General features: G+C 36.7%; 1 protein-coding gene across 1 annotated transcript in view; it reads right to left on the reverse strand.

Annotated features, from left to right (window-relative positions):
• Positions 1–9847: 9847 nt before the first annotated feature.
• The window catches only part of LOC114664917 (granulocyte colony-stimulating factor receptor-like), a 34034-nt gene continuing 27917 nt past the window's right edge, over positions 9848–15964 (reverse strand). The window contains exons 10-14 of the mRNA XM_028819236.2: positions 14621–14767; positions 14203–14343; positions 13156–13252; positions 12189–12267; positions 9848–10671 (exon numbers count right to left, since the gene is read on the reverse strand). Of these exons, the coding sequence (XP_028675069.1) occupies positions 10186–10671; positions 12189–12267; positions 13156–13252; positions 14203–14343; positions 14621–14767 (950 nt within the window). The 3' untranslated portion in view covers positions 9848–10185. The remainder of the gene's footprint in view (positions 10672–12188; positions 12268–13155; positions 13253–14202; positions 14344–14620; positions 14768–15964) is intronic.

A 15964-nucleotide genomic window follows, 5' to 3' on the forward strand; every position in this document is an offset into this window, starting at 1 on the left:
GCACGCGCACGCGAATCAGACTCAACTGTGCAGAGAACACGATGAGCGGATGACGTCAGAGACTTGCCTGCGAAAAGGTGGGTGAAGGACGTTAGGCTCCCTTGTCATCTTTGATGATTTTACTTAACTGTATGTAGTTTTAGTGTAGTTATTCTACTTTTATTAATTTAGGAAAATAATTATCCCAGCATAATTATCCCATAAAATATGATATAATTTTTACAATGAAAAAGGATAAATTGCTAATTATAAACAATAAATATGGATTTGAAAGAACAGGCTAAACGAATCTTGCTAAATATTATTTTAAAGCCAATAATGATATAAACAAGTGATTTTATCTATGCATTTTATAAAACTTGTTAACACATAGAGCTTCAAATAGACAGAACTATTGTAGAAAATTAATCAGTAGCCCCGCATCAGCACATCACCTGATAAGCAAAAGCATTGTCAAATTACAATCTTATAGATGTAATAGTTTCATATTTAATTGAAATATAAAACAACAACTGCCAATGCATTGTGTACTGTGTTTGGTCATAACAGTCCAGAAACTATAATTATTTTCACTTGCACAATTTACTGGGTAGCACTGCCACCTCCCAGATCCGATGTGCTCAGTTCATCAGTTCAGATCCCATGCCTGAATGTTGACTGTGCAGAGTTTGTGTATTCTCAGGCTGTCTGAACGGGATTTCTTCTTCCATCATCAAAAGGTATGCATGTTAGGTTAATTTGCGATTTGAAATTGTTCCTGTTAAATGTGAGTGTGGGCATGTGCAAAAGTGACTGGCTGGAACTGGCACCCTGTCCCAGCCTAGTTCCTGCTACCGTTGCTAAGATGGGCTTTGGCCTCCTTACAACCCTGAAATAAATTAAATGGTTTGGGGAATGTTATGTTATTTAGTTTAATACTAGTCTTTTCAGATGAATGGTTTGGTTATCTTCAGTTTTGTTAATATGTTCATTTTTTTCAGGTTAAAGTTGAGTTTACAGGATATTGGCTGTGTGTTACTATCCACTACCCTACCCTACCTTACCCTATCCACTGCGTGTTACTCAGAAAGTAATCTCTAAATATTTTAATGAATTTACATGGCTCTTCCGGTCTCCGGGCCAAGACTGAAGCGTAAAAGGAGAAAGATGAAGCAGAGGTCCAAGTAAATTCATGCCATTCTACCCTGTTTGCAGGGCCTGATTAACCTCTGGTTTTAAAAGCTTATGAAACTCTGACCCTTTGATTTCATTCCTTTACAAAATGTTCAGTCTTTGGGTATTAATTTGATATGCCACAATAAAAATGTATTGTACCAACTCTGAAGGAGGAAAAAACATTTTAATTAATATTTTAGACATTAATTGATTGTCGCAGTCTCACTCCTGAATACCTGCAATTTTTAAGTTTTGCCATTGGTATCAGATTTGCATATTTTAAATTTGGGATGACTGGTTGATGTAAAAAGGTACCAGTTTAGTTATTCTGTTATCATTATAATGTTGCATGTGCAAGATCCTTAATATGATCCTTCATTTTTAAAGGCAAAATGCAGTTTTCCAAAACCTATCCTGGAAGCATCAAACACCACTCACAAAGCAGCCTATTGTCTATTGTGAGGCACTCATGAACAGTGTTTTTATTATTCTTTAGTTTTTCCTAAAAAGTTTAATTTGTATCAACATAGCATTCTCAAACTTGCTGATTTCAATTTAACCTTGTAGATTGCCAGAGCCTATCTTGGTAGCAGTGTGCACAATGCAGGAAAATAGTTAGCATTCTGCAACAGTGTAATAGTCTACAGAGGAGCTGAAATCAAAAGTTATAAGTACTATTTATTGGCAGTAATTTTTTATTGCAGTATATCCTTTCTATGTAATGGTCGCACCTCTTAGTTGTGATATGTTGCAGTGAGAACAAAAACAAATCATACAACCAATATAACTATTAAAATTAGCAAATTGAATGGTCAGCACGGTGGCTGCTGCTGCCTCGCAGTAAGGAGACCTGGGTTCGCTTCCTGGGTACTCCCTGCGTGGAGTTTGCATGTTCTCCCCGTGTCTGCGTGGGTTTCCTTCGGGTGCTCCGGTTTCCTCCCACAGTCCAAAGACATGCAGGTTAGGTGCATTGGCGATCCTAAATTGTCCCTAGTGTGTGCTTGGTGTGTGTGTGCCCTGCGGTGGGCTGGCACCCTGCCCGGGGATTTGTTCCTGCCTTGTGCCCTGTGTTGGCTGGGATTGGGTCGAGCAGACCCCCGTGACCCTGTAGTTAGGATATAGCGGGTTGGAAAATGACTGACTGACTGACTGAAATTGAATGTAATGGCTGACAGTGGGAATATTATATGAAGGATTTTGAAAGTACAGTTGCAGCAGATCTACAGTCTTCACTTTCCCATATGTGTTTACATCTTTCTGGTAGGTCTTTAAATACACTATTTTGTAGTTTGGGCTTGATTTTCAAGTAAGTGTTTAGTTTTCCAATATTATCTTTCTCATTTTACTTACATTAGCTCAAAATTACATTCCTCCCTCAATTCATTATTTAAAAAGCATTTTTTACTTTTAAGACTGCAAACTCTACTGCTGACCTTCCTCTGACTATGTCTAGCAACCACTTAACAGGATTTATAGTTCTATTTCAAAACTGAAAATTATTCCTACCTACTGAACTGAATACAGAGTATTTACCATATTTGCCATTAGACCCATTTATGACTTTGACTTTTAGCTATTTAATATAGTTAAGCGCAATTTGCTTAATTTTATTGTAAATATATCCTCTAGAGAGTAAGATATTTACTCGTCACTATGGACCCATGGATAGTGTACAGTTTTATTATTTTGTAGCTGGATTGCTAGATTTCTATGTTTCAAAATACACTGTCAGTAAGCAACAGGATTATGAAAACTCTTCGTTGTCCCCACTGATTTGACTTCCTGCCCAACAGAGAATCTTCCTCAAGTTTCAGTTACATTCTCACTTAGTTCAAGCTTACCAAATCTATGTGACAGTTGAGGTTTAAGCAATTTTTTAACTTTTCACATTGAATACTCTTTCCATTGTGGACTGTAGAGGGTGCTCATGACCCATCTCAGAATTCTACTAATGCTACAGGAGGCCAAAATACAACAGAAAGAGTAATTACAGTAAGAGAAACTGGAGAACACAAAAGGATAAAATAACAAAGGCCTATGCCCCTAGGTTCACCTACAGGAATAAGTGTCCCTATCCACCCCATAGGGAGGCTGGACCTCTAACTCACTGCATATTCTCACTCTGCCTGCAAACCTTTCCAGAAAAAAAAACAAAAACCACTCTAATCAACTTTACCTTTCAACTCCTAATTCACCAGCCATGTGGAGCCTCTTACCACCTTCAAGGACCTGGATGAGATCACAAAGCTTAGTTCAGTGAGGGTAAAATCCATCTACCGGCATCTGAAGTTTCCTCATCAGGGATATTTTGTGGGAAAGCCTAGATAGGCTGTCACTGACAGTGTCCTCTAGGAAACACAATATTTTATGTTGGAGACACAAAACATGATCTTGTGGCTTGGGGAAACTATCAGAAGTTCCAATATTTAATCTATAGCACCCCATAAGTCGCACCTCTTGTTGACCGGACTGTTACCTGTCTTTACACCACTCATTCAGATTATCATGCCCACTACATGCAATGAAAATCATTTTGATGTGCGTCTAAAACTACAGGCTAAAGAAACATTGCATTGTAAAAAACTGTTCTTCAATCTGATATACTTACTTTCTTTTGATCTTGCTTTTATGTTACACTGCACAACAATTTTTTTGAATAGTCTTGCTTCCTGAAAAGTTTTTGCTGATTGTGACAGGTTCCTACTGGATATGCACCAAAAAAATGTAGTTTTGGTTTTACTGCATCATGTAGGAACTCTGAGAAATAGATATTTATATGTTTACTGACAATAAAGTATTTAGTCACGTTTATGTTTTGCATAATCTATTAAATTCAACAGAATTAAAAGTGTTTTGCTCCTGATTTTCTTTTGTATTGAATGTCTGGTGCGGCGGCACGGTGGCACTGTGGGTAGCGCTGCTGCCTTGCAGTTAAGAGACCTGGGTTCGCTTCCTGGGTCTTGCCTGCGTGGAGTTTGCAAGTTTTCCCCGTGTCTGTGTGGATTTCCTCCAGGTACTCCGGTTTCCTCCCACAGTCCAAAGACATGCAGGTTAGGTGCATTGGCGATTCTAAATTGTCCCTAGTATGTGTGTCTGTCCTGTGGTGGGCTGTCCTGCCTTGCACCCTGTGTTGGCTGGGATTGGCTCCTGCAGACCCCTGTGACCTTGTAGTTAGGATATAGCGGGTTGGATAATGGATGGGTGTCTGGTGCATTACGTTGCAGTGTCCAACAGTAGTCAGCAAGCATTGACGGATTCCAGTTTCCAGCATTGACTGGTATCGTTTCTCCATCGTAGCAATGTCCTGGTGAAACCTTTCACCGTGTTCATCACTGACAGCACCAAGATTTGCGGGAGAAGAAGTCCAAGTGTGAGTGGAGGAAATGAATCTTGAGTGACATGTTGCACTTCATTGTCTTGTATGCTTTGAGAAGTTTGTCTACCTGCTGAATGTAGTTTGGGGCTCTGTAATTGCCCAGAAAATTGTCAACAATGTCTTTGAAGTCTTTCCAGGCAATTTTTTCCGGACCAACTAACAGATCTTCAAACCGCTTGTCATAACTTGTCTGATCTGGGGGCCAACAAAAATGCCCTCTTTGATCTTGGCATCAGTTATTCTTGGGAACATCTGTCTTAAATAACGAAAACCTTCACCTTCCTTGTTCAGTGCTTTCACGAAATTCTTCATGAGTCCCAGTTTTATGTGAAGAGGAGGCAAAAATATCTTTGCCAGGTCGACAAGCGATTCATGTGCCACATTTTCTGTCCTGGAACTAACTTTTTACAGAATGACCAGTTCTGTCAAGAATAGTGTGACTCTTTGGCACGGCTGTCCCATTCACAGAAGAAACAACAGTACTTTGTATAGCCGAGCTGCAGTCCTAGTAACAGAGCAACGACTTTAAGATCTCCACAGATATTCCAGTTGTACCTGCTATACTGGACGTGCTTCAGCAACAGTTCCATATTCTCATACGTTTCTTTCATGTGTGCTGCATAGCCTACAGGTACTGAAGGATAAATGTTGCCATTTTGTAGCAGAACAGCTTTCAGGCTTAACATTGACGAATCAATGAAGAGACGCCACTCTTCCGGGTTGTGATCACAACCCAAGGCCAAGAACAATCCTTCAATGTCACAACAGAAACAGAGACTGTTGACTTGTGCAAAAAATTTGGTTATATCATGATGTCCGCCTCGAAACACAGACATTTTCGTACCTGGTGACAGCAAACACCATTCCTGCAGTCTCAAACCCAGAAGCTCAGCTTTCGCTTTTGACAGACCCAAATCTCTGACCAAATCGTTCAATTTCAGACTGTGTTATCAGATATGGATCGCCTGATGAGAACGGTTTAAAATCCGGGTCAATGTCACTGTCAGTACCCTGCATTGCATTGGTGGTTTCAGAATTGGAAGACTGTTGTCATGTGGCACGGGTCTCATTGCTGAAGGCAGATTAGGATATTCAATTGACTTCTTGTTTTTGGCAGAGAAACCAGACACATTAGTCAAACAGAAGTAACAGTCCGTCACATGGTCTTTCTCTTCTTGCTATATCATTGGAACAGCAAACGGCATCGTCTTTCGAATGCCTCTGAGCCAGGCTCTCAGACTGACAGAACATGTCGCACAGCAAATGTGAGGTGCCCATTCCTTGTCTTGATCACCAATTTTGCAGCTGAAATACAGATGATAAGCTTTCTTCACAAGAGCAGTCATCCAACGTCTCTCAGGCGCAAGTGTATATTTTCCACAGATATAGCAGATTGTATCGCGGCTGTTATGACATTGACGAGACATATCGCCCAACACTAAAACGTCTATAGCATCAAGCTTACTTACTGTTATATTGTTACAGATACTATACTTTACTATACTGATACTATACATACACACTGACTATCTATATTAACCAAATGAGCAGGATCGGTGTATGCAAGCCACCTTTATAGCATGCTGAGACAGCGTCAAGCTCGATCAGACCTGCCCAGGATGTCAACTTCCACAGAACAGCTTCCAACCTGGCCTGATTCCATACCTGAACATGCCCAGACTGCACAAACCGTTGTTGATAAGTCACTAACGGAAGCGAAAATGTTTGGATACAAATATAAGAAAAAATCATGACAAAACTGAAACGGTACATGATGGGTAAATTTTGATGTGATATTCATGATCAGCACCCAAAAATCTATAAGAAACACTCAACAGTGTTCAAGAAGCAAAAACTCTGTTGTGCAGTGTTACCTTTGTCTTCATTGAGCGACTATCCCATTACTGTTTATATCTTTTTTATGTACTTGTTCTGTATTTGTAATTGCTGTAGAAAACTTTACAAACTCAGGTAAAATATTGGACCAAACCAAATGTAAAATGTACACTCAAGTGTATTTAAAATGTTGAATTTATTGCATATATCACAAAACACACTGTTCACAGAAAATAAAAAGCTTGCCAGGCTTCTACATGAGAACTGAGTAATTTAGTCGACATGTGCCAGGTTTTTTTACACAACAGATGGCAAGCAGTTTTACTGTTTCCATAACAGCCTGTTCAATTTGCAACTTAAAAGAAAAGCATCACAATGCAACGCCATTATTACTGAATAAAATGCAACATTAATTAATGGAACATAATTATTGAAGCAAACAATATACAGTGTATAAAAACTCCTTGAGTTTTTATTCCTGCCCCATAGAGGAATTCACAATAATTGACAATGAAGCACAATTAAAATAACACAGCACACAATTGAAGCAAATATTAAGAATTCCATTGTTTTAATAGGGAAGTTAACCATTTCTGATGTACAGTCTCATTAAAATACTCAGCAAGGCTTGTACTGATAGTTCAAACTGTATTATGTAGATTTTCAATATATGGTTATGTTTCCTGGCAAAAAAAGTCTCACCCATTGATATCCATTTTCAATACCACTCTATTTAAAATGTTCCAAAAGTTTGCATTACATTTACATTTTTCCTCTTTTTAAAATCTAAATTGTTTCAAGAAATATACTGACATGAGGGCAAACTGGGTTTCCAATGAAGGAAATAGCAAGTCGATTGATAGTATGCACTCCAAAGGGCGTCATATACAGTAGCTTTTTACTTTTGAACACATTTAATGCAATCTTAACATTGTCTGGAACAGGGGACTATTGTGGCAGCATTGGGCATAAGTTAGGAACCAAATAAAAAATTGGGGTGGAATTTCTTTACAGATTATACCTACGTGCACACACACACACACACACACACACACACACACACACACACACACACACACACACACACACACACACACACACACACAGTAGGCTAATTAAGAGTGACTATAGTCTATCACAAATGTCTTGGGGATGTTGTTTAGAAATTAGAATACTCATACAAAAATTCTTTCAGAGCATAACAGAACTGAGACGTGAATCCAGCAGTGCCATTAACTGCTGCACCACTTTTCTACCCTGCTAAATACATTTACAAACTGTAACGAGTAAATATGAACGAAGTAAATTTTGAACTGCTGAAATGGTTCATGAGAAAAAAATTACCAATTTACAAGACTTATGCAGCCACAAGGGAGAATTAGATTTGTGTATGTTGTATGTAAAATTCATTTTGATATTTTATGGCTTTCTATGAGAAACAAAGAGAAACTTATTTAAGTATTTTATGTATTTTGTTTTACAGGCAGTGTGTGTATACAGTAAGTGCTGGTAAGTTTTTATTACGAGTCCATATAATCAAAATGGTCATCTGTCCCTGTAGATAATAATATTTTTAAAAATATACATTGAAAAGAAGCATTTTCTTAACTGTATTGATTCATTTACCAATAAATGTAATGCCTCAGACAAAAACAATGATCATCCTCAACCAATATTCCAATGCAATGCATTGTTGTGGTCTGTGTATTCAATAAGCTTTGCACTCTTATAACCTGCTTATGAATATTATTTTTTCATGTACAATATATACAATACTATTTACTACTATTACTACTTACTATTATCATTACTATAATATGTTATTGTAATTGCTTATGTTTTTATTATTTATTATAAATGCTTTATTCTTCTTTCTTATTAAACATTCCTACTTTTTGTTTTATTTATAATGATTTATCAGTCTTTGAGAAAAGTTATTTCTTGGGCTCTGCCAAGGGAAACACTAAGGAAGCACCACATCTGTTGACTTCTCTTTCCTAAGACTTTTGAATATCTGGCCCTCCATAACCTTCTACCATCCAGACTTCTGCACCTGGAGAATATAACAGCACCAAGAGCATGTCACCTAAATGCTGCGTTTTTGTCTGTCCATTTTTAGCGGAGTTCTTCTGGAAGAACCTGACTGTGGATTTTATACTGAAAGACTCTTTTAGGTAACCTAAGTATAAACTTATTATTTGTGCAGTGATTGATATTTGTTGTTGCTGTTTTTTTGTTGATTTGAGGTGGTACTATAAGCTGACTTAACATTCCACAGTGAAGTTTCCAGCTAATACTCCCTGCTGGACAGAGTTACTCTTGTCTTAAATTTAAAAAATGCATATGGAGGTCTTTGATGTGAATGAAAGAGACACATTTATGCTCTTACTATGTTTAAATGTTTTATTTTAGACCCACAGTCCAAACCCAGGTGCCAGGTTATCCCTCCCTAATCATTAATCAATCATGTTGAGAACTTAGGAAACTTCCAAGTTAACCATCCAAGGAAGTTTGTAGGATTTGGTTTTTGACACCTTTCAGAATGACCTAGTGTTTTTCCTGTAGGCTAGTGCTCATATACGGAAAGTCTCATCCCAGGTAAACAGTCATGAAATTTATACAGAAATTGCACAGAGCTCTTGGGATCCCCTTTTCCATCCACTTTTACAAGTGGAAAATGAGGCTATAAAATGAAGCAAATGGGGCATAAACCCATGCAGTTTAAAAAACATACCTCACTTAAATAGAGATATTCCAGACCCAATTCCATTTCTTGTTACTTTTCTAATCAGAACCACTGTCAAAAAATGTTCACTAAATCAGTAAAACTTTGTCATAGTTATTTACCATTGCACTATTCTCTCCCTTGATGTCAAGTTGTTTTATGCATATGTGTTGTGACACGTGGCTCTTGTCAGCAATTTCATGGTCTTGGATGAATTGTGTGTTGAAAATTGGAAGTTGTCTCATGCTTAAACTGGCTTAATCCAATGTAACATTACTGGATTTCAGAGCATATTCCAGACACACTGGGAACAAGGTATGAAACAACTCTGGACAGAGTGCCAGCCCATTGCAGGGCCTGCTTACAAACACAGGCCAGTTTGAATTTGTCAATTAACCTAACACACACACCTTTTGCACGTGGAAGGTAAAACAAACTAAATCTCACTCAGACATGGAAAAAACATGCAACTCCATATGGAAAATGTCTAGGTGTTAGATGTGAACTCAGAACACTGGATCTCAGAGGGAGGAATGTTACCCACTACACCAAGGTGCCAATTCTAAAAATCAGGCATCGATAATCATTTACTACAGTTAAATAAAGTAAGAATGTTACTGGGAATATTAAAGTAGAAAAAGTGCTCTTAATGAAAATCATCCTGCTTAATGACTTATAGTACTGCTTGATGACTTAAATAATGGGATAGTCTCATATAGTACAGTTAGTCACGATTCTGATGAATGTCTTCTCAAGACAAATCTGGTAAAATGTTTTCCTTTTTTCTACACTTCTTTCCCATTTTATTAATCTTAGTTCATGCACCACATTTCTTATCAAAGTAAAAATGTTCACCTAGTTTTGCTGTATTTCATAACTGTTGTCTTCCATATACGCCTACAAAAAAACTCCCTTTATTCTGTATGTTTAATTATATTTATGGCACTTGAAACAAAAATTGAGAATTTGCATTGGTTTTTCAGGGACTGGCAGTAGCTATCCCACCTTAGAATGTGTTTATTAATTTACCTTTCAGATAATTAACAGCTAAACAGTAGCACCATTTACAAATGCAACATTCTTTAGAATTTTGTTATGATATACTTTCTTGGCCATATTCTTTAGTTGTGAGGCCACGGAGAAGTGGAAAGTCTTCCCAAGTTAACTCAGGATCTGTCAGTGAGTTTCGCTCATCTGCACAGGCGGTGAAGGCAGATACTTCTCTGGTGTCATGGAACCACATGTTTTCATAATGATTTGGGCTTGTCGGCACGTCTTGCAGCAGAGGCTGTGTTGAGTCACTTCTCGTGTAGGAAGGTTGGAAGGCGTTCTGTCCTTTGTACCCATTGAAGATTACTGTTGCATATTGTATCACACCAGAGTTGTTATCGGAATCCAGACTTGTAACTTTAAAAGCGTTGTTCAGTATCATTTCATCTTGACCACAGCCGTGGCTCTCAGACTGGAGAGCTTTGTCTTGTACTGTGCTTTCAGTCGCTTTTGTAGAAACATCTAAGAAGCTTAGTTTTGATAAATTCATAGAATTGTTATCTTGCAGTTTAGTCTGGTTAGTGTCAACCTAATGGGAGAAAATGACATCTGTTACAGCTTAGAAAACACAATTTGACTTGTAAAGACGATTTCTTCTTCTTTCCAACGTATTTAATTAAAAGAAATTTCATAATAATTTGAATGCTCTGTGTTATTCCTTACAGTGAGTCAATAGCTGATTGTGAAATTTTATCTTCTGTTAAAATTTTACATTACTGTTTCACAGTGATACTTTACCTTTTAGTTAATTTACTGTAGTCTTTGTGGAAATGTATTTCTGTAAAATTCATAAACACATTTACTATCCTTATATCCTGCTGCTAAACACAATTAAATTCCTCAGCTGGCCTGATTAGATAAACTCTTATTTTTCATAATCTTTTAGTTTTGCCTCCTTGTATTATCATGCTTTAACATATAATGTTTTATTCAAGCCGAGATTTTAAATCCTGAACTCATTTTAACAGCTGAAAAGATTATTTAGGTGGTAAATGTGTTTTGCTTATTAAATTAATTTTTACCAGTTCTAATATTTTGTGTGATTAATTTGTTAGCAATAATTTGCCAAGATTTTGATGAAAAGATGTTTAACAGGATGTTAGATGAATTTATTAACAATATTTGATTCAATTTCTGCAGTATGGCAAACACACTAAAACAGATGCATGTTGTTTGCTCATTTACCATTGCGCACAATGTTTAGGATAGCACAGTGGTACAATGGTTAGTACCAGGAATAAGAGAAACAATTGAGTTTTATTTCACATAGCATAGCGAAACACCTGTTTATTAAAACGATACAGTGGTACAATGTCAGTGCGTCTGTTTCGATCACAGTATGTGTTTAGGATCCTTTGTTCACCGGATATACCTCTCTTTCGCTGTGCGTCATGCTGCTTTTCTTCATTGGACATTCTATCCCTTATATTCCTCTGTCTTTGTGCTTTGTTTTGCTTTTGTTCATCAGACATTGCAGCCCTCTTGTGCACGCCAGATACTTTGTCATTTTATATAGATAGACCAGGAACTCGCTGTGCTACCCATCTTAGATTGGTTGAAATCTGAGTAATCAGTGTACACCTCAGCATTTACATTTGCCGTGCACCATGTAATACATATGTCTCTGTTATATGAAATTTGGTATGGGATTCATAAGCATTGTTAATGTTTTTGATGCACCATTATTTCCTTAGAACTAGGGTAACAGAAAAACTGCAACATTCAGCACAATACAGATTAAATTTGAACATGGCAGATAAGGACAATTACAAAAACAAATGACTTAAATTGATGTGGCTGTGAGGACATAATAAAGACAACATAGATAGGAGAAAACATATCTGAGGTGCCCCTCATCCCTTAATGCCCTAAGCACATGCTTATTTTACTTAATGGTTAATCCAAGGATGAGGAACTTAATATCACATGGGTAATGTTCTGAACCGAAATAATCTTTCGGTGCCACTGCTAACCATAGTAAAAAAAGAAAAGAAAATGGCAGGTATGTAAAATTAATATGTTTAAAGTAAAAATGATTAAAATTACCCTCTGTTCAGTAGGGGTCCATTTGGAAATGTTACTGTTTGCTGGATCTGGTACAGTAGGCCAAAAACTCAGTTTTAACCTGGAGAAAATACACATAGTAGCAGAACTGTAGATTACTGAATGACATACAATATATGAGAAGACTAGACGTTAAACTAAATAACATAACAATCTATTTTTGGAAGTCTTTTTTCTATAACCGTCTTGAGCTCATAGTGCTGAGGATCAATGAAGCTTCTGGCCCCAATATCAGGAAATGACTTTCAGTCATCAGTCTTATGGTTGACTGGCTGTCTGGTTGTCAGTGACAAAGGGAACTCATCCTCCTTCGTGCCTTTTTGCTTACAGTCTGGCTGTGGTCGACTGCCCTTTCAATTATGTCATGCAGGCTTCATTTATTCATTGCTCATGTTTTGTATTTTATTGTTCCTCAAAGAGCATTTGGAGGTGTTTTTATTTTTTAATTATATACATCATGTTTCTGTATCCATTTTATTTATTTTTTTCAATAGAATTTTGATCAAAAAAACATCCTGAAATTCTGGTGTTGGCTGGGGTCAGAGCCTAATCTGACAGCACTACATTTAAAGTAGGAAACAGCCCTGGACAGGACATTACAGGGTCAAGTTTTGCACACACTCACGCTCATCATGGGACAAATAGGAATTGCTAATCAATCTAACTAACCAGCACACCTTTGGGCATGTTAGAGGAAAAATGGAATAGGATTTATTTCCAGGGTGATGGATCTTTAAGGTGGCTGTGATACCAAATGAGCCACCCGGAAAATTAAACATGATTAAAAAATTATTTTGTAAATGGTAATGTGTCCATTTAGTATCAGTGGGAGAGCTATGTAAATGTTACAGCTTTTGAGACACTTCTATTTTGCATTGCACATAGATGTACTGTACTTTGATTAATCTATGTTCTCAAATATTATTTGATAAAATTTTCATGAACTTACTGTCTGTGATTTATGAGGCAAGCAGATGCCGCAATTATAAGGAGCAGTACAACTGCTATGCACACAGGTATAATTGTGATCAAAATGCTCCCATGATCTAGAAAAAAAAAGGCAATGAAGAAAATGAAATTTAGACTAATAAGAACAATTCAAAAATGTTTCTATATTTTGCAGAAAGGCCCTCCCTTATCAATATTACCCTTGGCTAGTACTCTTTTTATCAATCATAGATCAGACAAAGCCAATGCCAGCCCTTTAACCATGTTACCTTTTATCATACTTTCCTGTGCTCTTTCTCTCTCCTGTTTGGGGATATGGCAGATTTGCATTAAGATTACTGTACATAACCATAATTGGCTCACTAATGTATAAATTGTGCATTGTGAAAATCAATAAAAAGGCAAACTACACATGTTTTCGGCTTTCTGTATCTTTCAATAATGTGCTTAAGGAAAATTATTACAACATTCAAAAAACAAAACAATACATTCATCTTTGATTTTAAATTTTCTTTATAGATTTGTAGAGAAATGAGGCAAGTTTCAGGATGAAATGGTACATGGCAGGAATCGACTCTAGATAAGACAAGCAGTTCAGTAACTAACTAACAAACACACACACACACGCACACACACACACACACACTACTCATCTGTGGGCAGTTTAATGTCACTAGTTGATCCAGTGGCATGACTTTTGTCTGTATTAGGAAACTCACTCGGACACTGGGAGAACATGCCTCATCCACACAGAAGACATCCAAGCTCTGAACTGAACCAGAGTCCAAGTATTGTGAGAATGAAATGCTGTCTTTTTGTCAATAGATAAGACTTCAAATGTATTTTATTTAAGCATTCATTAAAGAACCATACATGAGTTCAATATCCTAAATAGTACAATATTAAATAATCCATTTAATTAATTTAAACTTCGTAAGTAATTGTTTAGCATGATTAATATTGTAAACGTGGTCCTTTTCTTAATTAACCACATCTAAGTGAGACAGAAGACTTTGCTTGCTTGACTTGATTCAGGACAATCACTTACCAAGCATATTTGTGTTTATTGATTTTATGGTCCCATTAATGCTTCCTTCAACTGTGCTTGCCATTATGAAAACCTGGTATACTGAGGAACTGTTCAGATTCTTAATGATCAGACTCCTTTTGGAACCATCAACAGTCACATCTAAAAATTAGAATGGAATAAGGACATTTATTAACTAAGAAATCATTGTTAAAGACTTGTTTATCTAAGGGATACCGGTCTTTTGATGCATAAGGGTACAGATAAGGATATATTTTTGATTAGTCTTCTGTAGAATATACCTGCTATTCTTACTTGTTTAAATGTACAAATGGAAATGTTATTTGAAATTTGATAAATTCAGGTGATTAAAACCACTGATCTTTAACTTATACTCGATGACAGATATGTTGTATTGTTCAAAATAGCTTTTACTCACGTGACCATTTGCCGTTTTCTGCCCAGTAGAATATGGTGTAGGTCTGGATAAAACCATTACGGTCATCAAGTGGTATTTCTTCCCAGATTAGTTCTGCATGAGATTTCCCAATTTCACCCACTTTTAAATCCGGGGCTATCGACGGGGCTGCAATTGAAAAATATTAAAACACATTAACCTTTGATTTAGGCAGCAGATCCCACCTGTCTTGTGTTAGAGGTCACAGTATGTGTACAGTATATGTGATTTATAATATTATGCTTATCTATCTATCTATCTATCTATCTATCTATCTATCTATCTATCTATCTATCTATCTATCTGTCTGTCTGTCTGTCTGTCTGTCTGTCTGTCTGTCTGTCTGTCTGTCTGTCTGTCTGTCTGTCTGTCTGTCTATCTATCTATCTATCTATCTATCTATCTATCTATCAAACATAATGTAGCAGCACTGAGAGGTTGAAGGAGTTTCAATTTAAGCAGAGATTAAGTGGTGACATGACTGAAGCGTTTAAATTTATAAAGAGAATAAGTAGGTTCATAGGGTCCTTAAAGTCATTTGTACAGAACACAGTGAAATTCTTACATGCATGTGCAAAGTAGCTTGCAACATATCAGAATGGCTTCCTCCTATTACTTTAAAACAGATGCGTGTTACTTCAGGACATCCTAACCAAAAAAAAATTGGGCAAGCTAAAGGGTGTGTGATCCGTAATGTGCGCAGTATGTACATAGAGGAAGCGCTGTTTAGTGCTTTTATTATCTATATATCTCTCTGGTGGCAAAATCAAGTATTTCTTATGAACAGAAAACACACTGTATAAAAGCCAAAGACCCATCCCAACATATGGTTAACATTTCTTTTGGTTTTTCCATCTATAATATTTTGTGTTAATGGTGCTCTTCTGATTCACTGCATAAATTATATGGATCACTCTTGAGTTGGAATACTGGAGCATTAAACTGAATGCATTCAGAAGTATAATTAATCATACAAAGGCCATTTTCAGTGTGAATGTGCCAGAAAAGTTAATGCATGTGACAAAAGCGTAATACATAATTAAGCAAATATTAAGCAAAGAAATATTAAGCAAATAACTAAATCTAATGCGGCTCATATTCGTCATATAGTATGCAATGCCAGTGTCACAGAAGTACTAGGCTGAAATCGGCATTAATAGGGTAATTTGGGTGTCTGTCTCTAGGGGGCAATGACACAATATTCTGTTTAGTTGGATTTATTTTTAAACAGGCAGACTTCATAAGAGTCCGTGTTTTATGGTTCTTTAGAAAAAAGTTCATGATAGAGCATGGCTTAAATATTCAACAATAAAGATGAAGTTAATT

The sequence above is a fragment of the Erpetoichthys calabaricus genome, chromosome 14 (genome assembly GCF_900747795.2).
Source record: "Erpetoichthys calabaricus chromosome 14, fErpCal1.3, whole genome shotgun sequence".
Taxonomy (NCBI): Eukaryota; Metazoa; Chordata; class Cladistia; order Polypteriformes; family Polypteridae; genus Erpetoichthys; species Erpetoichthys calabaricus.